Source organism: Labeo rohita, chromosome 14, assembly GCF_022985175.1.
Source record: "Labeo rohita strain BAU-BD-2019 chromosome 14, IGBB_LRoh.1.0, whole genome shotgun sequence".
Lineage (NCBI taxonomy): Eukaryota > Metazoa > Chordata > Actinopteri > Cypriniformes > Cyprinidae > Labeo > Labeo rohita.
The window spans coordinates 30,881,214-30,908,828 of record NC_066882.1 but is presented as its reverse complement, the minus strand read 5'-3'; the positions used below and the strand labels follow the sequence as shown (position 1 = coordinate 30,908,828).

General features: G+C 36.1%; 2 protein-coding genes across 3 annotated transcripts in view; one reads left to right on the top strand and one right to left on the bottom strand.

The window, feature by feature from the left end:
* Nucleotides 1–1,194: 1,194 nt before the first annotated feature.
* On the bottom strand, nucleotides 1,195–10,182 carry magt1 (magnesium transporter 1). Its single transcript, XM_051127678.1, has 10 exons — nucleotides 10,026–10,182; nucleotides 9,406–9,575; nucleotides 7,399–7,516; nucleotides 6,821–6,961; nucleotides 6,600–6,740; nucleotides 5,796–5,885; nucleotides 3,013–3,076; nucleotides 2,732–2,806; nucleotides 2,556–2,646; nucleotides 1,195–1,762 (listed from the first exon to the last, which is right to left on the bottom strand). The coding sequence occupies exons 1-10, from the start codon at nucleotides 10,119–10,121 to the stop codon at nucleotides 1,747–1,749; spliced, it is 1,002 nt and encodes a 333-aa protein (XP_050983635.1). The 5' UTR covers nucleotides 10,122–10,182; the 3' UTR covers nucleotides 1,195–1,746.
* A 769-nt stretch (nucleotides 10,183–10,951) lies between these two features.
* thoc2 (THO complex 2) overlaps nucleotides 10,952–27,615 on the top strand; it is a 96,669-nt gene continuing 80,005 nt past the window's right edge. For both annotated transcript variants that reach the window (XM_051127672.1, XM_051127671.1), the window contains exons 1-8: nucleotides 10,952–11,049; nucleotides 12,286–12,341; nucleotides 13,893–13,984; nucleotides 17,672–17,723; nucleotides 19,318–19,388; nucleotides 20,068–20,189; nucleotides 24,260–24,393; nucleotides 26,441–26,601. In XM_051127672.1, the coding sequence (XP_050983629.1) occupies nucleotides 10,985–11,049; nucleotides 12,286–12,341; nucleotides 13,893–13,984; nucleotides 17,672–17,723; nucleotides 19,318–19,388; nucleotides 20,068–20,189; nucleotides 24,260–24,393; nucleotides 26,441–26,601 (753 nt within the window). In that variant the 5' untranslated portion in view covers nucleotides 10,952–10,984. The remainder of the gene's footprint in view (nucleotides 11,050–12,285; nucleotides 12,342–13,892; nucleotides 13,985–17,671; nucleotides 17,724–19,317; nucleotides 19,389–20,067; nucleotides 20,190–24,259; nucleotides 24,394–26,440; nucleotides 26,602–27,615) is intronic.

Genomic DNA, 27,615 nt, shown 5'->3' with positions numbered 1-27,615 from the left:
TGTTTATATATATATATATATATAGTTTATTTGTTTATTTTATTTTATCTTTTATTTATTTTTTTGTAATGTTCAATCTTTTTGCTTGAATAAAAAAAAAAAAAAAAAAAAAAAAAAAAGTTGTTCATGTCTATCTTCAGTCAGGAATGTTCTCCATATTTGAACTTTGAGTTTGAACGTCCAAAATGCAGTTTAAATGCAGCTTCAAATGCCTTAAAATAGTAATTTTTGAAACAATTTGACCTCAAATGCTCGTCTTGTATCGTCTCTGCGATGCGCATGCGTAGTCTGTGTAATCCGGGTCAATACAGTTAGGGTATGTTGAAAAACTCCCGTCTCGTTTTCTACCTTTACGTCAAAATCTACATCGCTGTTTTACCTTTTTTTTATATATATATATAAAGGGCGTTTGATCTTCTTTGCATGGTCAGTACATCTGCAGCGATATAGGATGATTTTAAAGCTGGGGAAGAAAACGAGAAACCGGAAAAAACTTTGAGTTCACACAGGACAAATGTTTGAGGTTAAAAAGTATATGAATTGCCAGTTTGTTTCAAAAATGACAGATCATTTCGCTAGATAAGACCCTTATTCCTCGGCTTGGATTGGTCAGAGCCATTGCTGCATTTAAACTGCACTTTGGAAGTTCAAACTTGGGGGCACCATTGAAGTCCACTATATGGAGAAAAATCTGAATGTTTTTCCTCAAGAAACATAATTTCTTATCGACTGAAGAAAGACATGAACATCTTGGACGGCAAGGGGGTGAGTACATTTTTTTATTCATAAATAATTATTTATTTATTTATTTTATCTTTAACTTTGTTAGTCTGATCACGCATGAACATACAAAGGAAATGGACGATCAAGTTGAGATTATTGCATTGTGTGATACACTTTTCCACTGGGCTGTGTTGGCAGTGTGGCATGTATCAGGTCTCAGAGATTGTTCACAATAAACTTAATGAAGCTGAGTAGTACAGCAGATATTATTAGATACAGAATACTGCAGAATTAGTAGGCAGCATGATGCGTTGTTCTAGACATAGCTATAAATCAATAATTACTTATTACAATAATTACCTAGTGCACCTAATATTATTATACTGTATCGCTTTGAAGGCTCCAACTGAATGACTCAGAGCAGAATGAGAAGACTGAACTGGAAGAGCAGTCAAAAGAAATACAACGCAGTGAGCAATCAAGGCACTTTTAATGGCAGAAATCATCACCTGAGGCAGGACAACAGCAAACATTCCACATTTAGGACACTTTCATTCACCCTGAGCTTTCCATCCATCTCATATCGAACTACCTCAGAAGCTACACCCACTGTGATTTGACTTTGGACACTTGATATGCACATTTATGAGGTAGAATTGAAAACACCTTGCTCGCTTTTGTGCGTCTTCCAAATCTACGCATTTTAACCGAACCAAATTCAATATAAAACTGTACATCTGATTAGCTATAAAACCTCATTAGCAAGTGATGCCAGACAGTGTATCCACTTCAGTTTATCCTCTGTGTAACCGACACCACGTTTCCTCACACTAGACCACTCAGGGAGAGAAATCAAAAATTAAACTTTCATGAAAGACCTTTAAAATGCAGTCTGGGATTTATATAAAAAAGCAAAAAGGCACATACAGGTTCAAGCAGAACTTTACCAAATCAATCTCTCATTTTAAACATTAAGGCACTTTGCGCATTAATATTTGCCAGGGCTCCTCCAAAGGACTTCATTTAACCAAACAGGAAGCTGCACAAAGAAGAAAAGACATTTATGTCAGTAAATAAATTCAGCTCATCATTCATATAACATCTTAAATTATCATTCACAAATGTGCAATTCACAGTATTTTGTTTTTAATCAAGTCTCTTATGCTCACCAAGTCTGCATTTGTTTGATCAAAAATAGTAGTAAAATGTAATTGATTGCTGATCAAAGCTGAATTATCAGCATCATCACTAAAGCCTTCAGTGTCACATGATCCTTCAGAAATCATTTTAATATGCCAAATTGTTGCTCAAGAAACATTTCTGATCATTATTAATGTTAAAAACAGTTGTGCTGCTGAATATTTTTGTGGAAACCATGATACGTTTTATTTTTCAAAATGTTTGATAAATAGAATGTTTATCTAACCACATTTATTTGCAAGAGAAATCCTTTGTATCATTAAAAATGTATTTAGCGTCACTTTTGGTCAATTTAATGCAATCTTTTTTAATAAAACAATAAAAAAAAAAAATATAAAAAAAAAAACATACAGATCCCAAAGTTTGAATAATACATTTGTTGCACCGTAATCAGGTCAAGGTCAATAATTAAATACATGTAAATTTGTGAGATGTATGTGACATGGAAATCAGATTTCTTTTCCACTGAAAGTCGACATGCTCTTTAGTTCTTAAATCATGCCGAGAATAATAAATATTAGTGACATTAGATTTAGCTCCAGTGCTAATTTTGCAATATTGCATTACAGTGCTCTCAGACTTTTGCATTGATATTTACAGCAGTTTCTTAGACAGCAGTCTAATGATCTCACCTGTAAGGATATCCGTGATATTTGGCCCTAAAGATGGACAGCAACCAACTGAAGAACAGCACCACCAGCCCGATTCCTGCTACACACATGACTGCAGAGAAAACAAGACAACAATTAAACCCGTTCTGACTTCAAGCGTTTATAACCTCTAGAGCACAGGCCGTGCCACAGCATACTTTTCCTCTTCCCGATGTCCAGGTCAGAGGTCGCAGCCTCATGAAGCAGCACCATTCCTAAAGTCACCGCAGCATCTGAACCACAGTTCAGGAACAAGTTTATGACTGACAACTAGACATAAAACCACAGCCAATCACAACATATATCATGCTTAATACACAGCTATGTCTACAGATACACTATATTTCAAAAGTGTGGGGTCAGCACGATTGTTTTGTTGTTTTAAGAGAAATTAAACCTTTTATTCAGCAAATAACTGCAATTATGTAGTGAAGGATACTGAAGAGGAGCACAATGTGAGTCTCTGCCACAAACTGAGCCTGACTGCTGCCGTGGATGTAACTCTGAAATGAGAAAGATGTTACGGTGGATTGTCATTTGAAATAAGACCTGAACAAACGAAAACTTAAAAGGATCATGACATGACAAATCTAATTTTCAGTGCAGTGAGGCAATGCAGTGGCATTATTCAATCATAACAGTGGCAGTTTGTCCACCTTTTTCTTCAACACGGAAGTAAGCCTATGGGCAAAACTTCCGGTTCATTAGCCGCTATAGGGAAATAACTAGAAGAATAACAAAGTGCAGTACACGGTAAAACTGTTCGCACTTCAAACCAGTGTCTTCGTAATTAAGATACTACACTAAAATAATATGGTAAGACACACCAATTTGCAATATCAACCAGCGAAATGAGCTATTTTGTACAGCTAAAAATAGCTGGACGCAGATGAGACCAGAAGCAAGACCCATAATATTTACAAATTGCTGCGTCTGCTCTTATGGGTAGAAGAAGGTGGATTGACAAGCTTTAAAGAAGACAAAACACAAAAACTGTGTGTGCTTGTTGTTAGAGAGTCTGAATGAGAGTGGAAAATGTTGTGCATGTGTACACTAACAGTCAGTAAGTTTTTGAACAGTAGGATTTTTAATGTGATTTAAAGAAGTCACTTCTGCTCACCAAGCTTGCATTTATCCAAAGATCCAAAGTACAGCAAAAACAGTAACATTTTGAAATATTTTTACTATTTAAAATAACTGTTTTCTGTGTGAATATATTTTAAAAAGGTAATTTATTCCTGTGATTTCAAAGCTGAATTTTTAGCATCATTACTCCAGTCACATAATTCTTCAGAAACAGGCACGGCGCCAGAATTTTTTCACTTTGAAGAGTTCCGCAAATCTGCGATCAAGCGCACACAATAGGCTAAAACTTGGCACAAAGCACCGGCAAAAGCAATTACCATGAATATGTTGAAAAAGAGATGAAATAAGGATATGTTTGAATTAATAATAAACTACTGGTTTCTGAGTCAGTGTCGCAAAGATAAAGTTGACGTTCCTGACACGTCATTTCCTCAGTGGAGTCGCCTTTAGAGAGAAATGCATCGTTGCTGATTACATAATGAAAGAGTTTTTGTTTTCGATTGCAATTATCTCGTTTTAAAGGTTTTAAGATGTTTCCAATGCAAGTGATCGCGCTGGCGCCTACATGTCGTGTAAAACGCGCTTTAGCTTCCACTCACCGCACAAACGATTGGATATGTGTCTAACAAAGCACATTTATATAGGTTAAACGTTTAAACTAACTGTTTAATATCTATAGTTTTATTTCAGGCAAGTCGTGATGATTTGAGAAGTCTAAATTGGTCAAGCATAAGTTATGATCATCTCACTGTTTGCCGCTGACGGCTTGGCCGTTACTTTAAAAATCAAAAACTTATATTTAACGAAAAAAATGCCCTAAACTTTTTTCTAAATGAACTTAAACAAAAAACAAAAAAAAACAAAATATAAATCACTTTGCCATTACATACAAATTTTTAATAACTGAAACAGTAAATCTGTTTTGGGAGAAGGGGGTTTTCGGAGCCTGAGAGTTCTGATAAGCTGCCAAGCTAGGGCCTAGATTTGAGGCCCATGCAGGGCTCGACACAAGACAACGACAAACAAAAAAAAAGACTTTTACACGCAAAGGTGAAAGACTTCACATGACGTGAATGTTACTGTGTGACAGATATGTGGAAACAGCACAGGACAGCACTCTTCCATCTCAACTGCTTGGGGGGGGATAAACCAGGGCTATTCAAAATTCTATTCAAAAGCCCCAGTGTAGCGCCGTCACTGTTCAGAAATCATTCCAATATTCTGATTTGCTGCTCAAAAATATTTAGGATTTTTATTATTTTGTTGAAAACAGCCCAGTAGAATTTGTTCAGGTTTCTTTGATAAACAGTGTCTATCTGAAACATAAATATTTTGTGACATTATAAATGTGTTTATCATCACTTTTAATCAATTTAAAGACATACCTTCTAAATAAAAGTTTTACATTCTATAACTCACAAAAAAAGAAGACTCCAAGCTTTTGAATGGTATAGTGTATAATGTTAGAAAAGCTTTTTATTTCAGATAAATGCTGATCTTTTGATCTTTCTATTCAAAAAATCCTTAAAAAAAAAAAAAAAAGAAAAAACTTAACTATTTTAAATATTGCTAATAAATAGTAGTAACAAATGTTTCTTGAACAGCAATACAGCATATTAGAATGATTTCTAAATGACACTGAAGACTGGAATAATGCTGAAAATTTAGCTTTGATCACAGGAATAAATTAGATTTTAAAATGTAGAAGAGACTTCTTTAAAAAAATATTAAAAAAATCTTACTGTTCAAAAACTTTAAACATCATTAACATTATAAGTTAAACTCATAGAACATTAAAAGAATAAAAAAAGGCATGTCATAACCTGTTTAAAGACCTCATGAAACTGAAGAATTCTGTGGCTTTTAGTCTATGCAAGATGTTATGCAACTTTATTTAAACACACATTTAAGATTTACAGTCTTTCGCTTTAAGGGAATTGGATCAGAAATACTGATGAATTAATTTTTGCCCAATTAAATGGTCTATAGAATGATTACAAAAGTGACAGGCAATTCTCAATATGAAATACATCAACATAGCAGAGTAAACTCGGATTATTAAGCCATTTCATGGGGTCTGTAAAGTATAAAACCAAACAAAAGTTATACAAAGACGCACAAAGTACAGGGTCTTACCACTTGGCCAGTGTTTGGGTTCTTGTGAGCGTATGGAGGTCCTCGGATGTGGTTCCACATTTGACCTGATGTCATGATCAAAACAAAACACTGGATGGAAAGAAAGGGAGAGAAATTTGTACAAATTTTTTATATATTCTGTAGAAATGATAAAAGCTTGCCTATGCGAAACTAGCATGTTGCTATGCAGTTTCTAATGTTCTCAGAATATTTGTTAATGCATTGCTATGCAGTTGCTAATTTAAATTAAAAAAAACAATGAAGCCCCCCAACACTTGGGTCTCTATTATATTCTATCATTTGCATCTGGCAGACAATTCCATTTCCGTTCTATTATTTAATAATAATAATTTCCATTTCCATAACATGCTTGCATCATATTTAATAAGCTTTAACTTAAAATAGAAACTAAATGAGATATTTAAGACCATTTTTTAAACATTCTCAAGCTAAATTTGTATTCTCTTGATTAAAATCTGGTAACACATTATTTTAAGGACCAATGCTCACTATTAACTAGTTACTTATTAGCATGCATATTACTAGCATATTGGCTGTTTATTAGTACTTACAAAGCAGATGTTACTGCCTTATTTTGCATGAGCATATTTTAAATGCCTTAATTCACATCTACCTAACTATACATAAGCAGTGAATTATAGGTTTATTGAGGCAAAAAAACTAGTTAATGGTAAGACTTGGTCCCCAAACTAAAGTGTGATCTAAAAACATTTACAAGGGTATCAATAGAAGAAAAATAATTTTCTCAGAAGAGCCATAATATTATAAAACACAAATTCCTACCAGTGCAGAGAAAGCCCAGACGTTCTTATTGAACAGGAACTCCAGGTTATTTCGGCGCAAGTAAGCCAGACTGCCGATGAACGCCAGCAACAAACCCAGCATCAGCGGCCCGGCGTAGTTAGGAGGCCTGATCACCCGGATCTGAAAGCGACCGATTTTTTTTAAGGACCGATGGGAGCGTTCAGTTCGTCAGATTCTGAATGTGTCTGCACTAGCCTTACATGGACATCCGTTCGGTCGGCCACCCATCGAGCCAGCTGTTCGGCCGCAAAGCCTCGGACCTGCAGTTCGTACGTGTCCGCTCGCTTCGGTTTGCCTTTGGCCGGGAAGTTGATGAATGTCGGAGCCGAGTTCATGTTGAGCTGTAGAGGACACGCGTGGAATTAAATAAGTATTAAGTAATAACATATCTACTAGCAGCTTGTGCCTAAAACCCTCTATTGGCATTAAAAACACAATTTTCTAAAAACACACAGTGAAAAATGCGTTATTTTTGTGGCTTATGCGTTTATAGGAGTTTCCCTTTCAGACACAAAGTTTATGGGAGAAAAGTTTTCTAAGGTTTGTGGTAGTCAATGACTACTACATTTGTATTGGTTAACTTCACTGGCTCCATTCAGTTTTAAATGGATAAAAATCGAGTCCTGCTCCCCATTTCTTTTTTCATTGACTATACTGTTTCACTTGGAAATATAATCACATTATAGAAGAAAAAAGGGTTGCAAATGCTTTTTATGTACATTTTGTGAAAACAAATGTGAAGCGGAGTATAAAGGTAAAATAAATTTAAGGTAGTTACCATCTGGAAAACATCTGAGCCTTCATCAAAATCCACCATTGCAAAGAAAATCCTGTTAGTAAATGCACTCGAATAACGCCAAGAGTTCGCAAGGATCTGGTACTCTTCATCTGCCTGTCTGAAAACAAAAGTAAAAAACAAAAAATGACATTATCCACATAAAATATCAAGTATTCATTCATCCATTCTCCAGATAATCTGTTTGTAGTTTGTAGGATTTTTAAATATCAAGTATATTCAACGCAAATAATTTAGGTTTCAATCTAAAGCGTGTCATTTTTGTGCAACAACAAATGAATGACTCATTTTGAATGGCTCATTTCTTGAACACTAACCATCTGCCATTGGTGGGAAAAAGCCTTGTGGGCTTACAATGGCTGCCACATCTACATATGGTGTACAGTGTCCCACCTGCCATTTTAGTTTTGTTATTAGACTTGTACTGCTTTGACTTCCTGATAGTAAAAACAGCATTATACCATGAAAGTGTGCACCATTATGGGATCATTTTTGTGCCAATAAGAATGAACGTAACTTTATAAAACTGAACGTAACTTTCCAAGAAACGATCAAAAATGCCACTGCAAAAGAAGAAAAACGCAATGAAAATGAAAAAATGAACTCAGTCGCACGAATTTAACATGCTCTTCAAATATGCTTCATTCTTTGTTAATGATTTTCAAAGAATCGTTTTCGCGAATCATGGATTCTGAATGCGTTGCCACAACTTTCGCTTACGCTTCGCAAATTTTCGTTTGCTGTTTTGGCACAAACCTCTCGTGGGGGCGGGCTTAACAGCGATCTACTCTGATTGGCTAATGAGCTTTTGACGGACAGTTGCTCTCTGAACTGGAAGCACGGACGGTGACGTCAGTGGCGCACATATTGGAAAGTTGTTGCAGTGTGCAATACGTCGTGCTTTGTTTATATTAAGTATTAATGTTATTAGTATTTCACCTACGGTCGTCTCTTAGTTTCTAAAGATGAGCTCCCAGGAAAGACACGGAGCAGCATCATCTTCCACCTCAGCTTGTCCCTCAGGGCAGCTTGAAGTAAGTTCGTGTTGCTAAAGTAACGTTAATCAATAACATCGATAAAAGTTTTATTCATGTACAGTGTGCAACAGTTCTGATAGTTTCTATAAACAAAGCACGACGTATTGCGCCACTGACGTCACCGTCCGTGCTTCCAGTTCAGAGAGCAACTGTCCATCAAAAGCTCATTAGCCAATCAGAGTAGATCGCTGTTAAGCCCGCCCCCACGAGAGGTTTGTGCCAAAACAGCAAACGAAAATTTGCGAAGCGTAAGCGAAAGTTGTGGCAACGCATTCAGAATCCATGATTCGCGAAAACGATTCTTTGAAAATCATTAACAAAGAATGAAGCATATTTGAAGAGCATGTTAAATTCGTGCGACTGAGTTCATTTTTTCATTTTCATTGTGTTTTTCTTCTTTTGCAGTGGCATATTTTTGATCGTTTATTGGAAAGTTACGTTCAGTTTTATAAAGTTACGTTCATTCTTATTGGCACAAAAATAATCCCATACACCATGAGGAAGTGCCATTTGGGACAGAGCCAGTGTTGATGGTTTAGACATTCCAACAAACAGAACAGTGTTTGATAGTGCCACAGTCTTACACTTTTCATGGAAATTAACCAATAAATGGATTAAGTTAATTTCGGATCATTTCGATTAATTCAGTGATGGCGACTGGCCCCTCCAAAATATACAGCGACTGAAAAATGACTATTATTAGTACAGCCGTATTTTATATTGTAACCTACACAACAGCAGTATTTTATTTTGTACTATTTATTTATTTCTATTTTTTTTTTTTTTTCAATTGTACTTTAACATTTAGTTTCCAAAACATCTGACATTATTGTTGAAGATTTGTTTAATATTTCTATTACATTTTGTTTCAGATTTTTTACATTTTACTACCAATAACAACTGCTAGACAGTAGAGTAAGGTGTTTGTGCATTGAGTTGCAGTGTCTCTTACTTGCAGACTCCACACTGTCTCTGAGGCTGCAGTGCTGTGAACATGATGATGACGGAGTAGTTTCGTGGAGGGGCTCGGATCAACCTCCGGAACTTCTCTCCGTTCAGCCTGATCACTGCACGCTTACTGGCCCACTCCATCATCTGACTGACCTTCTCTGACAGCAGGGTCTAAAAACAAACATATCACCCATTCATTCAGATCATGCTTTTATTCAAAGAAACAGCACATTTATCACTGGTTCAGACCTTATGCAGTAACCACAAGTTTTCGTCCTATATTACATACACACCAGCAAAAAATAGTATTATTAAGTTAGTCAATAATTCAGGTGCAGTGAGGTCAGTTGTACAGCAGGAAGCTTAGCTTAGTTTGCATACAGGGCCAAGTGTGTCAGCTCGTAAAACGCGAGTACAACCGTGATCAATAATTCAATTAAGTAATTCAATAGATGGATCACAGTGTTCTAAGAAATGCAAAAAGTAATCTGTCATTTAATCCCTTGTGGTTTTGAGACAGAGCGAAGCTATGAGAACCATAAAATCATTTGAGTAAGCAGTGAGCTCATGTATATGAGGGATAAAAACCATTTTATAAAAACCCAACAAACATCCACTGACCTCCTTCTTTTTCTGTCCATCTGATGGCGTGCTGTATAAACTAACAGCGAGGAAAACAACTATCAAAAGTTTATAAAACATTTCTGAAGCTGCCATTGCGCCCACGACAGTCCTGCAGGAACTCCTGTCCGCTTCCTATTGGTGGAGCTCAGCGATGCGGAAGGGTACGTGTCTGGGGAGCAATTGCAAAATAAAAGTCTCAAGCGACAAACCAAAAGCTGGAAAATGCGTTAGTATTTTCAAAATAAAAGCTTCAAGCTGTCCCTGACTGTTTTCTTAAGAAAAAAAAAAATCTCAAACCGATCGTTTGTATGTAAAGCGGAGTAAAGAGTATAGAGTTGTTATATAATAATAATAATAATAATAATAATAATAATAATAATAATAATAATAATAAAACATACATTCTCGGAAATATGCAACATAGAAAATAAATATATAATTTATTAATGCTGGTGTTGCGGTGTCCACTTTCTGTGTCGTGTACTTTATTTTATTTTTTTAAGATGATTATCAGTTTTGTATTTGCTGTTGATAGCAAAGTGTGTAGAACAGTGTGTCTTTTATCTACTTCCTCCTAGGTGCCCAGAACGATACACCAACATGTTTAATGTTTTATTAAATATTATAAATAATTTACTTACAGTTAAAGCTTGCGGATACAACTGACTGTACAGTCAAAAGACACAATTATATTATGAAAACAAAGCCTAGGTTCATATGCAGAAGAAAGAAGAATCACATTAGGGATGTCTTTAAACATGTATCATTTTTCTTAGAAGTTTAAATGTGTTTAAAAATTAAATAAAAATTGAAATATCAAATTAGTTAAAAAATGAAATAGAAATTGTGTATATTCAAACACTCCGACATCCCGAGATGCACTGACGCGCGCGAGCGTGTGTGCTAAACATCCGGCGCGCGCCGCCGCTGCTGTGAGTGAGTGTGTGTGGAGGAAGATGGCGGCGCTGATCCTCCCGTCTGACTGGATAAAAAACTGGGACAAATCCGGCAAAAATGAGTTGTGAGTAAGAGTTCAGTAATTAGGTGGGAAGTGGGGATGAACATAAAGTCATATACATTTTATTCGGGCGGTATCGCCGCGGGTGATTGTCGAAATCACAAATCATGTTCTCCTCATTGTGAATGTCCACAGCTAGTGCGCGTTAAAGATTCATTACTTAAAGTTCACCAAAATAACTAATAAACCTAAATATATCACTAACCAAATAAGGAATATAAAGTCTATAGTTTCTACACGTGGATATGTAAGGCACTTTATCGGGCACTTTAGTAATTTTCATGAATGTAACGTCAGTGTGCTAATAGTTAGCTGGCTTAGCATTAGCATGTATCTTCTTATCAGTGTGTTACATAGTATTTAATGTGTGTTACATCCTGGTAAACATGATCTCATACGCCCCGAGCGGACCTGAAGTCAATATTATAGGATGTTAGGAGGTTGTGTGCAGTGTACTGTGTGGACGTAACTGTGCTAAAGAGTTGAAGCTCACTTTCATAAGCGCTCCGTTAGATTAAGATATGAGATGTTGGTTGAGTCTCAGACGTGGTGATCTGCCCTACCTAGACAGCATTTATGAGCAGCACAGCTTTAAAATCTACTGAGCGGGCTAACTGTTGTCACCCAGCGAGCTGCCTACTTAGACTGCATTTTAGTGATCATAGTGCAGCAGAGTGTCAAGACCATGTGAGCTGCTCATGCACACAGCTTTTTGAGCGCTTGTGATGAAGTGGGATGCTAGTGCATCCTAAGCCTAGTGGTTTTCTTCTCTAGTCTTGTCACATGCAATGCTGTCTTGTTAGGTAGCTTACTAGGATTTGAGCACTGCCTGATTTGTATTTACATGCACCTTTTGCAGGTAGTTTGATCCATGTGGGTGTTTGTGAGACGGATGAGACAAATGGCACTTGTTTGCAGTATTTAGCTGATATTGAACTTAACCTGTACAAATGTGTTAAAGTTGTTCAGCATCATGTGATTGTGGTGCTGGATAACAGACTGCCCTTGTATGATAAAAACACGTTTTAAATGTGTCATAAGGGGTGTATGGGATCAATAGTTTAACCCAGCATAATGTAGAATTATGTCTAAAAATGATTATACCTTTTTCACTGGTAATCCAGTGCAAATGACTTTATCATTTTTTTTTTTTTTTTTTTTTTTGCTTATGTGATTATTTATAACTGAAATTATTATTATTTTTTTGCCTGTTCACTTATTTGCCTTTTCTGTTTCTAGTTTACAGTTTTTCCAGGACCTTGCAGGGAAACCCAGCAGTCATGAGTTTGTTAAAGGTGAGTTCAAATTATAATTTTTAATTTTAGGGCTTGTGACAGTGGCTATTATTATTATTAATTTTTATTTATTTTTTTTTTTTTGCATATATGATTATTTTTCCAAATTGTAATTTAAATTGATTTTTATTGTAAATAAAAATTTGAAATTGTATTTAAATGTAAACAGTATACATGGAAAACAATACAAATGAAAGGAAATTTCATAAGTAAGCCAATTTTAATATTTCACAATGAAGATAAATCATATACCCTCTTTGCGTGTTAAGAGAGTTGTGGTATGCTGTTCTGCTCATAAGCATAAATAACCCTTGCACAATATTCAAGATGTTAGTAGCTTTAACAAAATTAGAGGATGTTATTGCAGACCCTTACATTAAGTCATACGAGATCAAAAATATTCGTTAACCGTTTTTTTGTATTCTCAACAATGCTGGCTAATCATTTTAGCCCTAATGAATGTAAGTGTTTATAATGTAGGGTAAATGTTCTAGTACCTGTCACGTGTCCGCTACAGATGTTTCAGTTCACTGTGTTCAGCGTCTGACGGCTGCTTGTAACAACATTTAACATCTTTACCTTGACACTTTCATCCCAATTCACACGTCTGGGGAGGCAATTCCCACAGTGACAGCCAGTGTCATGAGGTGACGTGTGAAGAGTTTCCCTGTCGCTGCTTAGATGAGTCTAAACTGCATCAGCAAATGTCTGGATGTTCATGAATATTTGCCCTTATTTGAGCTGAAATTGGTGTGTTTGAGGTACACACAGTGCACTTGTGGATAATAGATTGGTTGTTGAATGGCTGTTATTGTGAACACAGGAAAAAAAGGCTTTTATAAAAGATTTATTTGCTTTTTTTAAATGTTTATTTTATATAGTTCATTAATTTACATTTTTGATTTTTCACTTGTTTCCTGCCATGAATATAACTGTGGTAGCTGGCATGGCACTGCCTTATAAACAATTAACCGATCATCCATTATTCTGTGCACAAGATTTCACGCCCCAGTGTTCATTACTTTTTATGTGTTCAGGGCCCAACAATAAAGAATTATTTATTTTTGTCCTGCAGACAAAGTTTCAAGTTTTACTTTTTTTTTATATTTATAAAACGGTCACTGGGAAATGTTAATGCAAGACTTATTGATTTATTATCATGGATTCTAAAGGATGAAATGTTAATGAGTCATTCTTGCAATTTAAAAAACAACAAACAAACAGTAACAAAAAAAATAGATTACATAACCTTGGAGACAGATTTAATCTACTGGATTCACAACAACAATGCATTACAAGAAAAAAAAATTACAAGCATGTGAATAACTGACAAAGGAATGTAAGCACTGGCCCTTATAGAAAAAGGGGCGTTCTGTCAACTGCCCAAAACATTCTCTGCCTGGTCCTGGGTCATTTTTATAGGTAAGCCTTAGTAGCTTTCTTGACAGGGTTGTGGTGAGAAGCCCCGTTTAATATTGTGCAGGTGTTATCAGCATGCCTGTAGGAAGTGAAAGCTGTTATTGAGTCTGCTGTGTTTGTTTTGTCTTGCAGATCTGCAGACAGCCTTGTATGAGCTCTGCTGGCATGTTATCCAGGGCAATCTGAAGGTGGATGTGGCTGCCAGTCTCCTGACAGATGTTATGGTGAGTCCTGATCCTGTCTCATAATGTTCAACCCCTGCCTCACCTGTTAGGATTGACTGCCTGTATTTTTACACATGTAAAGACCATTATGTTAGGGGAAAAATAAAAGTAAACATTTACTGTTCTCTGTGTTGTTTGTTTTAATTACATACTTTGTTTACTAGTGATAGCTTTAATAGCTCTTAGTTAATCGCAATAGTTGACTGTAGAATGAACATTCTGTCATCATTTACTCACCATTGTATGTCATATGAAACCTTCATGATTCCTTGTGTGGAACACAATAATGTAAACGCATTCTGGCCACTTTTCAGGACTCTCAAGCTCCAAAATGGCAAAAAAGCATTATTAGTGTAATCCAGGGTTTCCCAAACTGTGGTTCATGAACCCCTAGCAGTTTTGTGAGTGAATGTTAGTCAATGAACAGCTAATTAAATACAATTTAACATTATAATGTGTGTGCACTTTGTGTTAGAGTAAAGAGCGTCACTGTGTTTTACACACATGCAACTTATTATATTGTGTTTTCCGAGCGGATGATTTACAGTTGTGCTGCTGATCACAAACTACATCTTGTACAATCATCTTAACATGCATTTGGGAATGCAATGTGTGCAAAGTTCACTTCATATACATTCATATTTACATTTGCCTAATTTCCAGCATTTCACTAATATCCACCTTTTTCTGAACGCGGAAGTCTCGCCCCGCTGGAACAGTGTTGTTTTTTATGTCTCCAGTCTCTGGTGTTTCTAGTCAAATTAACATTTTCTAAGCCGATAAGGTTACACCTGTGCACAGTTTTATATTTAGTTACATTGCAAGTTTCAGTTTAGTTGACTTTTTTTTTTTTTAATATTCTGTTTTAATGGATTTCTATGGAAAATACACGAAAGCATCCAAATGGAAGTTAGAATCCATCATAGCGCCGCTCAACGGTTACTCAGGAAAAAGGTTTGATTTGGTGGTGATTCCAGCAAAAATAAATATAAAAAAAGTAAAAAGCTTGAGGGTTTGATATGCTAAAAGCTTGATGGGTTTAATGTTTGAAAGTGAAGATTTTAAGACGCAAGTATTGGTATTGTTACTTGTAGTGTTATTTGGTTCTTTAAAGAATGAACCCAAGTTTCAGACCCCTTAAAAGTAACCATCAGTGTTCCATCAGTTGAGTCTGTGTTCTTCATGTCTCAACAGGGGCACTACGAGATTTTCATATAAAATCAAATGCAGTTTAAATAACAATATATGAAATCACATTATAGTTTTGTATATAAATGTGTCGTTGCATTATTTAAATATTAACTTTTTTTTTTTTTGAATATGAACTCTTGCTGTATTTCAAGTAAATTTTACAACTAAAAGGAAAACCCAGATGTAGTCCATACAACTTATGCTCTATTTTTTTTTTTTGAAGTCGTATTATAGCTCTATGTGAAGAATGACTCAATTTGTTCAGTTCACAGAAGTAGTGTGAATGATTTGTTCACAAAACGGACTGATCTGATTCTTGCGTGACTCAATGATTAGTAGCAGGTGTTAACAGCACGTCAGCATGAAAGATTATCTATTCAGTATGTTACTTATGCAAAGCTACCATGTAAATTCAAAAACATAGCTAATAAAATATATGGGATGCTTTTAATGCTACATATTCTGGGCTTGTGTGACCTTTTGAAGCTTGAAAGTCTCCCCCATTCATTTTAACAATGAGCAGTCTTTAAATGCATTACTATATGTTTCACATAAGACCATAAGGGTTTGGAATGACGTGATTGTGAAATACATGACAGGTGTTTAGTTTTTGGGTGAACTATCACTTTACAGCTGCACACAAAAGAGAACATTACTCAAATTTCAACCACTCTAAAAGTTTGTACTGGTTACAGGGAAAAATGACACTTTGCTGCATATCAGAAACCTCCGACCACAATGACCTTGACCTAGAAACAGCTTTTTGTTAGTGATGTTTGGTTATACTGATCAGAGCAAACCTCTTAACTAAAACTTCAAACACTGGTTTTAAAACTAATTTTAAGAAGTGTTGCATTTGGTCCTCCCACTAAAGTGATGTAGGGTGTAAGAAAATAGAAAATAGACCACAAGTGGTCACAGGAAGCACATTAATACCGTAGAGACTATTGACATGGGCCAGAAAACAACTTTCTAGAAAGGGCTTTCACAGGCAGACAACGCTCATATTTTCTTAAGAAAATGTGTAAGGTTAAAAGGTTGCAAATAAGGATTTTCTTTGCTTGTTTGTGGAAAAAAATGCATCTTTGAAGTTTTTTTTTTTTTTTTTTTTTTTTTTTTTTTTTTTAGTGAAATAACACTTTGGATTGAGGAACACATTTACTATTAGTTTTGTCTCAAACTCCTAATTTGCTGCTTATTAATAGTTAGATAGTTTGATGGTTAGGTATGGGGTCGGATTAAGAGATGTAGAGCAAGGCATGCAGAATATGTGCTTTAAGTACTATTCAACAGTCAATGTGCTAGTAATACGCATGCTAATAAGCAACTAGTAAAAGAATTAGTTCACTTCCAGAACAAAAATTTACAGATAGTTTACTATGACCCCTTGTCATCCAAGATGTTCATGTCTTTCTTTCTTCAGTTGTAAAGAACTTGTTTCTTGAGGAAAACCTTTCAGGAATGTTCTCCATATAGTGGACTTCTGTGGTGGCTGTGAGTTTGAACTTCCAAAATGCAGTTTAACTGTGGCTTCAAACGACCCCAACCGAAGAAGAAGGGTCTTATCTAGCGAAACGTTTGGTTATTTTGTAAAAGAAATTGACAATTTCTATACTTTTTTTTTTTTTTTTATCCTCAAATGCTCGTCTTGTCTAGCTCTGCGTGAAATCTGTGTATTCTGGCTCAAGACACTTAGGGTATGTCGAAAAACTCCCATCTCATTTTCTCCTCCAACTTCAAAATTGTCCTATGATGACTTAGATGACTTACTGGGAGTAAATTGTCTGTAAATTTTTGTCCTGGAAATGAACTAATCCTTTAGTTGTGAATAGTGAAAAGTGTTACCAGTGAAATTAGCCTGTTATTCCCGTTCTTGAAGTGTTTGTGTAAGTCAAATTATTTACTCATGGTCGACTGTTTTAGTTTGTTTTTTTTTCGCTTTACAAGAGTTGTTGTGAATGCTGAATAAACGGTATCGGTACAGAAGTACCCTGGCGCCTGACACATAAATGGAAATCCACTGAAGTAAACAGCATGTTACCGTGCAAACGCCTTGTGAAGTTCTGCTAGGACTGTTCCACCTCAGCACTCTCACAAAATCCATCCCACTGAGATGTGAAGTTTGCTGTCCCATGTGTATCTCAATTAGGTTTTCTTTAAACTTTCAAATCAGACGTTACGTGAGTTCGTTCGCAGCAGTAGCGACGTTTGATCTATGGAGCGTGGACACAGAATCCCTCCACAGATTGCTTTGCTGCTGCCGCTGTGACATCTCATCCAGCCAGATGAAACTAGCCTTCTAAACACAGCTGAAGTGTACCAGTGATAGATCACCCACTTCACATCTGTACTTCTGCTACATCTAGTTCTGTCCACCGTCCTCCAGTGAACTGGAATCTCCACTGGGAAAAAGAGAGATGTTGAAATTCTGTGAAATTGAAGTGCTGTAAACATTTGTGCAATGTGCCATTGAAAGCAATTGTGTTTGTCTTTCAGGAGCTGCGGGACGATATGCCTTCTATTTTAGCTGATGTTTTCTGTATATTAGGTAAGTCCTCCTGGCTAATGCTGATTTAAGTAAGTGTGCCAAACAGTTCATTTAAGTGTCATCTCATTTGTCCTGGTGAAGCAGAGCCAGGATGCGTTTGTATGAAAGACAGTTTTGTTACGTGCATGAGTGAACATGCTTATTAATCTGCAGTCGTGTGTCCACGTAGATCGCTGTTCTGACAGATGTTTGCATAATTCAGCTTATGAATTTGAAGGAGCTGGAGAGTCTTACTGAACTTATCCTAATGAAGCTCTCATCAAATTCCCTGCTGTTCGTTTGTCAGGCCCAGCGTGATTGATTTAAATGTTAATTTAATATTATGTGGAGATACTACAGCTCTTGAAACCTACACAAAACGCATGCGAGTTTGCTACTGAAAAATGCTTTGGGATGCACAATGGTTAAATCACCTCAAATTATAATCATAATTATGCAAAATTGTCATTTTTAGATTTTTTTTTTTTTTTATATATAATTTAACACTCTTTACATCATGAAGACTTTTCAAAAAGCTAAACCAGTGAAATTCATAATATTAACTGCAATTCCAAATTGTTAGTTTCTTACAAACACACAGCTTTTGGCTTGACAGGACATTAAGTGATAGACTAGTGTTGATTATTGTGATGTTTTTATCACCTGTTTGGACTCTCATTCTGACGGCACCCATTCACTGACATATTATTAATAGTCATTACTACTAAAATGTCCTTATGATGAGAATATCCACTTACATTTAACCACCAGCTTGTCTGAAATTGATTTTGCTGGCCTGTTTTAAAAAACTAAAAAGAAAGGGGTAGAATTACAGCGTGCTCAATATAGTGATGTCAGAGTATTGATTTTTCAAATGCATAAATATTCGGAGCATTTGAAATGGTTCTAATACTCATTTTCTGCAGTATCGTTATACTGATACAACTGCTTTCTCCCTCTCTCTTCTTTGCGTTTAATTTAAAGGCCACTTGTATAATGATAACATTTCTGTTTTAATAATATTAAAAATAACGATACATTTATTTTATCATACAATCTATTATTGTATAAAACTGCTATTGGGCCTAAGGAGTCTCAGACAGAGAGTTTCAGTTAAGAAAACACTTTCACTGATAAAGTGATTCTGGTAAAAACTTAAAGCTTTTTTTAAATACCCTTATAAATTGTATGCCCTTTTTATATTAGAATCATGAATACTAGAAATTAACCTGACATGGCAGCTAATAAAACATCTTTACAGAAACCGTTCAGTAGACAAAAACTCCATAAAGCAATTTGGGAGTTTTGAAAATGACATGTAATCTAAAACCTTTATGCATTTGCACGCCATTGTAAAGACTAAGTCCATCCCTCACATCCTCAATGGCTTGTGTGTTAAATTGAATATGGCACCTATCCTGACAAAGATCTATTGGATTCATTTCTAGTTGCAAAGCTTATTTAACGGGCTGTCTAAAAGAACAGTGTGTGCTTACAAATAATTGCTGTAACCATCAATTAAAATGGCAGTAGATGTACATAACGCATCAGGAATTGATTTATACGTTACGTATCTGACTTGATATAAATTCATGTGTAATTGTTGATTTTGCAGATATTGAGACTGGCTGTTTGGAGGAGAAACACAAGCGAGATCATTTTACCCAGCTGGTTGGAGCCTGTTTGGTGAGTAGAGCAGCGTGCGATTGTCTTCATGACCACTGTGTGGCAGTAATGCGCTTTGAGACACGTCGCTCGTCTCTCCTGCACTACAGCACACACTGCGGTTGACGAAATGCTTTTTTTTGCGTGCATACGTAAGTGGGTGGCCGATCCCCTGACTCTGAAGATTAGCTGCATTAGAGTATTGAGTGGCTCAAATTCTGTCCTCCAGTGAAAAATTAAATTGTAGTCACAAAGGGCCGCTCTGCTCCCCTGAACGAACCTCCAGCACTGTGCCGGAATTAAACGAGACACTTTCACGGCGGCTGTGGGTATTTGAGCTAGGCCTCAAACCGGAGCGTGTTTCACATCTTTGCTGCGGCAGAACACGACGCGCTTGCGAAGGGAACGGTTTGTAATGGCAGTCGAGGTGACTCATCGAGACCTGCAGTGCGCCTGCTCTCCTCTTTCATTTAAACCACTGTACGCCTGATTAGTATGCAAATATGGGCTTGTTATGCAGTGTTATTAGTGTCTTATGTAAGTGTAGCTGAAGGCCATTGAGGTTGGATGTGGGCAGTGCTACTCTGATGGATGCAGAGATATTATTCTAGCGTTTTGATGAATTTAATACTGGTCTTATCCTCCCAGCAGTGTTGGTGAAGAGTGTCTAATTAAAGGCATTGTTGTCTGTCCTTTTCAGATCTGTGTTCCTGATGGTATGCTGAAGGAGAGATTAGATCCAGAAACGCTGGAGTCTCTGGGGCTGATCAAACAAGCTCAGCAGTTCAACCAGAAGATTGTCAAAATCAAGACCAAACTATTGTAAGTCACATTTCCTTCTTTTCTCACCACCTTAAATAGGTTTGATTGTGTCTTTCCCTCTGAATATAGGTATACACTACTAATGCACAGATTTTGTGCACAGCATTTATTCTTCAACTGGTGTGCAGCTTGTTTATACAGTCTGCAAGGGCATGACAACCTGAAAACTGAATGTGCTGCCTATCGAGGTCGTATTTTCCTTCTGTGCGACCTACCTAGACAATATTTAGGCTTTACGGCCTCAATCCTTTCACTCTAGTAAGGTGCCTGCTTATACAATATGTAGGCTTTGTTTCTAAAAAAAAAATGCTGTCTAGGTAGGATGCTGGGTTTTGAGAGATGGCCATATGCCTGACTATAGAGTACAACAGTCAGGTTCCAGAGGTAAAAATGCCATTCATTTTCTTCATAGAGGAGTTCATTTTTTTTTTTTTTTTTTTAACTTGGTTTTATTAACCTTCAAAAACAGACCTACTGTGAGAGCTCCGATTTTGCTAATCAGTACGTGAACCATGAGTCTGCAAAGAAATCTCCTGCAGTCAGGGATTCAAATAAAGCAAATCACACCAAAAGAATTCTTAAGCTCTGCCTACTCTCATGAAGCACAGCAAATGCCATAGTCTACCTACGCTCTCAAGCTACTTGCATTTTTGTATATTGGAGAAGTCAGTGTTTACTTCCCTCATTATTTGATTGTAGTTCAGAGGTAATGCTTTATCCAATTCTTATGTTAATAGTCAATATATATTCTTTTTGTTATTTTATTTTTGTATAAAATAAGCTTATAATAAACAGTTGAAAAATAAGAAATAAACACTTTACAGTTTTTCCAAGTACAGTAGGTCAGAAGCAGTAAGTAAGTAAAAAAAAAAAAAAATTAATAGGCCTAAAAGAACTGAATGACCAAATGTAGAAATAAATGCTGCGTAGTGTATTAAATAGAGGTCGACCGATATTGGATTTTACTGATACCGATAACTAGGTTGGACCACACTGACCGATACTGATTAATCGACCGATAGTTTTTAAAATGGATACTGAACGGAAAATAAATAGTGCTCTATTATTAAAAAAAAAAAAAAAAGTAGCCTACTGAACCATACTTTGTAAATGAATAAAAATATTGATATTAATTATATATCGATCATTACAGTTACAGTTTGTTAACAAAAGCAACTAAAATTTTAAAAATATATCAGTAGATGCTAAAATTAACACACTCTAACAAGGAACAATTCTACAGCAAGGAACAGTTCTATTCTACAGCTTTTATCAATCTTAATTTTACAAATGGACTCATACTGTGAAGTGTTGCCTTTACATCAATAATCAAGCTAAAGATGTCCATCTTTAAATATCTACACAAAGGCCACAGTATTGAAATTGCATATATACGGTTATTGTGTACTTTCATGATTTAACTGCTGCTATTCTAGAACATTTGTGGTTATCTAATCTAAATATAAAAATATGTTAGTCACACAACCGGCAAAAGTGCAGCGCCGCGTCTAGAAGAACCTGCAGCTATCCGGTATCACACACGCTGGACACGTCGTGTTCAATTCAAGCGGCGGTCTGCAAGACTTTATTTGATCACCAAATGGGCAAAAGTATACTGCTGTCCTTTCTCCTCTAATGCAGCATCTAGTCAACAAATTCATTGCTTAGTAATGACATGAAAACATGCACTACAGTATACTGTACACACTGTATTGTTGTCGGTGTTTTACATCTGCCTTTGAAGTGTCCCGCTCTGTGCAGCGCGCAGTCACGTGTCTAAACAAACGGCACATGCTTTTCTTCTTATCTTTTGTTGTTAGGTTAGCATTAATGACAGACAGCAGCAGGTTTATGATGTCATACCTAATGCGCAGATCTAAAATGATGATGTACATCTGAATCATTTCCAAAATGTTTGTGAATACTTGCCAGGACATATTTTGGCATAATCATGCGTGTATTTGACTGTTCAAGTGCAGTCTGCTGTGAAAGAGAACTGAATTCAGGATTGCATGCTTTCTGAGAGGCTTTCTCTGTGTGTGGCTTTAGCTGTGTGTCAGTCAGCGCAAGTGTCGCATTGACTTCCTTTTCACAGTTTATTACACAAACTCTTTTTCACATCTATCACGTCCCACACTTTTTCTCATTCATGCATGTTCTTTTTGTAAAAACCGAAATGTGCCCAAATATCTGCTTTCATGATGTTTGGTACATTTTGAAGCACCGCCTGCTGCTCTTCCTCCACCATGTCTCTTTTCTTCAGACGCAAGTGCTTTACTTTCAAAGGATGTGCAGTGTTTTATTAATAATATATATATATATATATATATATATCAGTACTTTATTTAGAGTAAAACTGTACGTGTATATGTATAATATATTTTTATTATTTATTTATTTATTTTGCTTCAAAAGGAAGTTTGTAATGTTGTGAATCACCTTGTACTGGGTGGATTGAATCATGGCCTATAACCATTTTTTAAATGAGAAAAAAATACTTCTTAAACTAGCACTTTACACAAGCATAATATTTAAAAACTATAGTATGTTAATGTTGTCAGGATACTGGAATTTCTAACCTTGATGAAATACCTTGAAAAAAAAAATCATAATTCGATAACACTAAATTCACATGTGCGTGTGAACTGTTCTGAAACAGTGCTATGGACTATATACTCTAATAAAATACAGACTGTGCTGTGTGTCAACATGCTGTCACAGAAAAGAGATGCCAGAAACACAGCTGGTAATTGTATATTAATATTGAAGAAAATGAGTATTGAAATGGTTTCAGATATTCCAAAGGAATGTGTATCAAATTCAATATTTGACAGCACTAATATCTAAACATGCTGTGGTCTGAGAGAGAACAGTATGCTTGTTTTTAATAGCGATGCACCGATCGACCGGCCAGGGACTGGAATTAGCCAGTTTTCTGGGCAACGCAGCCATGTTTTGTTACTGAATGAATCCACGTTTTTGAACAAATCAAGTGAGTCAGTGATTCAGAAATCCATTCACTAAAGGCCCTTGCTTTTGTTTCTGAATGAATCTGCTGTTTGAATGAATCACTTGAATGAATGACTAAATGACTTAGCCATTTGCTGCCACCTACTGGTGGTTTGGTTTCATATTTAAAAGTATCATTGCATTTTTCCCAACATGAATCTTATAAAATTATTTATGCCTTTGAAATTTTGCAGTGTAAATGCGTCTATAAAGAATATCTGTAACTTAGTCCAGTTAGTCTTGTAATGTTTAATAAATTATGTAAACCGTTTTTTTGCATTGAAAAGTATAGATTTTTATTTGTATATTCTCAATTATAGTTCTTGGAAAGAAAATCGGAATCAGCAAAAATAGGTATCAGCAGGTCACACTTACAGAAAAACTGGAATAGGAATCGGCCAAGAAAATTGGAATGAGTGCATCTTTATTTTAATGACTTGCATGTAAGAAAATGTAACTGCAACAACTTTTGTTTGTGATCATTTGCACCTGAATTGCAGAGTTTGACCTCTGCTTGACCACTGCTTGGAGTTCAGATGACAGTCGAGTTTCAGATTTAGTCACTGGGTATAAAACACCTTGAGTTCATGTGCTGAAATGTGGCGTGTTGTTCTCTTTTAGACGTGGGTCACTGCTTTCTGCACGTTCAGCATGATGTTGTGCATCTATAAAATGTCCCCAGTCTCATTTTGCTGTAAATGAAAGGCATAGTGCTGAACTCCCTTGATGATGATTAATTTCATGGCTCTGTGTAGGTCTTTCTTAATGAGTTTTATCAAGATTACAGAGCACTCTGCCCTGAAAGCCCCCGTTTTCTCTCTCTCCTCTCACACCACAGTTTTTTACGTGCTATCCAACAGTCCTTTCATTAACATAAGCATGTTATAATGGATTAATTGGTTTCATGTCATCTTATAAAATGCCTGCCATATGTCTGAGGGTGGAATTAGACTCGTACTCCTGCCCGTGACCAGCAGACCTCAGCTCTGATGTTCATCATCATTTTTAGATGACTACATGAAGTTTTTTTCCGGCGTAACCTTCCATCTTTCACTCTCTAGTTACAAACAGCAGAAGTTCAATTTGTTGCGCGAGGAGAATGAAGGTTACGCTAAGCTGATCACGGAGCTTGGGCAGGATCTGTCCGGGAATCTCACCAGCCACCTCGTCCTTGAGAACATCAAGTCATTAATAGGTACAGTATGTGCTGCATCACCCGTCATAATGGCTTGTAAGCTAAACTTCATCCTTAAATACTGCTGTGCACTTCCAGATGTGATATTATGATTATGATGATGATGATGATGATGATGATGATGATTGGTAACAGTAGATGATCTTGAATTTCTTCTCTAGACCAGTGCTTCTTAAAGAAGTCAACTTCCAAAACAAGATTTACATATAATGTACTCACCCCCTTGTCATCCAAGATGTTCATGTCTTTCTTTCTTCAGTCGTAAAGAAATAGTTTTTTGAGGAAAACATTTCAGCATGATGTGGTGAACTTCCAAAATGCAGTTTAAATGCGGCTTCAAACAATCCCAAATCCGTGTTTTTGTTCCGGTTCATGTCAGTTAGTGTATGTCGAAAAACTCCCATCTCATGTTCTCCCTCAACTTCAAAATCGTCCTATATTGCTGTTTTACCTTTTTTGTTATGGGTGTTTGATCTTTGCATGTTCACTTTGCAAAGACTGGGCCGGTACTTCTGCAGCGATGTAGGATGATTTTGAAGTTATTTTTGAAGTTGAGGGAGAAAAAAACGTTTTTTTTTTTTTTTTTTTTTTTTTTTTTTGGCATTCTCTAGCTGTCTTGAGCCGGAATGCACAGAGTTAAAGGAGAGACAGATGAGCGTTTGAGAATAAAAAGTATGGAAATTGTATTTATTTATTTATTTATTTATTTGCTGAAAATAACCGATCGTTACGCTAGATAAGACCCTTCATTCTCGACTAGGATGGTTTACAACCGCGTTTGGGATCGTTTGAAGCCGCATTTAAACTGCATTTTGGAAGTTCAAAATCGGGGCACCAAATCAGTCCATTATATGGAGAAAAATATTTTCCTCAAAAAACAATTTCTTTACGACTGAAGAAAGAAAGACATGAACGTTGATACATTTACGGTAGGAAATTTACAAAATATCTTCATGGAACATAATCTTTACTTAATTTCCTAATGATTTTTGGCATAAAAAAGAAAAAAAAAATCAATAATTTTGACCTATACAATGTATTGTTGGCTATTGCTACAAATATACCCGTGCTACTTGAGACTGGTTTTGTGGTCCAGGGTTGTGGTCCGCATATTACTAATAACGAAATGTATAGTTAGATAAATATATGTAAATATTATAACTTAAAGGGACAGTTCACCTGAAAATGAAAGTTCAGTCATCATTTATTTACCCTCATGTTGTTCCAAACCTGTATGAGTTTGTTCGTTCTGTTGAACACAAAAGAAGATATTTTGAAGAATATTGGAAACCAAACAGCTGCTGGTAGCCATTGACTTCCTTGGTGTTTTCTATGGAAGGAAATGGGGACCAGCAGCTGTAAACTCAAGAAGCTTTGCGACAACTTGAGGGTGAGTAAATGATGAGAGAATTTTCATTTTGGGTGAACTGTCATTTAATTGAAATGGTAAAAACACAATCAAGATCAAAGCTAGAATCCTAGTTTATTTTTTCCCCTCTCACTTTTTTTTGGCCTGAAATGTGCGTAAAATCCTTTTGTGTTGGTCTATGTAGTGTTAACTATTACAGTATATTTTTAAATATGTTTTTAGTAAATAAGTTATATTTTTAGATACATTTTTATGTACTTGTTTTCCTCTGTTTATAATGAAGCAGTGTGTAGTTAGTAAGTTAATGAAGAATAATTATTCCAAACTGATCTGTTAAAAAACAGTATGCATATTGGATTGGTATAATTATCAACAGATGATCATGATTGCAGTATCTGTATCAAGCAGTGGTATCAAGCCATCCTTACTAAAATAACAATGTATACATAGTGTCAGCACAGCAGTAGAGCAGTAGGGCAAATGACAGATGAAACTCTTATACTTGCCTCGGGTCACTGGATCATCTCTGTTGAGCCCTGATAATGACTGGCGCAGTGGTCCGAAACAAAACTTTATGATCACTTGACTGAGCTCAATCCAGCTGTGATAATTATAGCTGTCATGTGTGCCGACTGTCATTGAGATCATGAGTCAATGACGTCCATGTTCTGTCCTCAGGATGTTTCAATCTGGACCCAAACCGTGTGCTGGACATTATTTTAGAGGTGTACGAGTGCCGCTCTGATCACGATGAGTTCTTCATCCCTCTTATCAAGTCCTACATGTGTGAGCACCAGACCCTCTGCCACATGCTGGGCTTCAAGTTCAAGTTCCACCAGGTACGTGGTTCCTATATGCAAACCCACACAGATCCAATATCTTTGTTACATTACAATTTAAGACATGCGACAGAAGGCATTTGCCTTAAACCTAGACAGTGTGTGTGTTACAAGTTTAACTTTTTTTTTTTTTTTTTTTTTTAGTAGTGTTGTTTTTCATGCTTCTATACTTTCACTAAAGTAAAGTCTTGATTTTCTAATGTGTAAAAACCAATTAACTAATTTATAAATGTTTTTTAACTTGTTTTATCTGCATAACCAGTAGGGGTGGGAGAAAAAATCGATTCTCCGATACATCGCGATTCTCTCTTTTTCTGAATTTTTTGAAATTCTGAATATTTCGACGCAGAAACAAGCCGTCCCTGGGCGGCGCAAGCAATTGCAATGAATGGGTTTCATAGCGCAGAGCTTTCCGGGGTCGGTGTGAAAGCAGTTAAACACGTGTGCATTGCTTGAAAGTGTGTTCTTCCACCCGCTGTGTTTTACTTTAGATATGCTTTCGTTAATAGTCTTTAACGTGCGCTTTGTGTTTGTTGTCCTGAAGATCGATTGCGGCTGTGGTTAAATGCTCGTTTGCACAAAATAAATTTGATATAAAATTTCGGCTCAAATGCGCAAATATTGAAAAATGAGAATGTGATGCATAGTGATGTTGAGTTGATAATGAAAATTGTACTTGAATTGAATCATGAAACCAGTGAAGATTCACATACCTACTTTTAAGATGGCAGCACTGACATACAGAGATTCCAATTATAAACAAAAAGCAAAGAAACTGCAATTTTGGTTAAAATGTGAAGTTGTAAAGATGTATTTGCACAGCAGAAGAATTGGGGGAAAAATGTATATCAAGAATCGTTCTGGACTCTCGGAATCGGATCGGATTAAGTGCCTGAAGATTCCCACCCCTAATAGCCAGAGTATGACATGCTGTTTCCCCAAACACTACAGTTTTGATCAGCTGTAATCATTGTTAATGTAATATCAAGAGCATCCCTGTAATGGCGTTCTTTA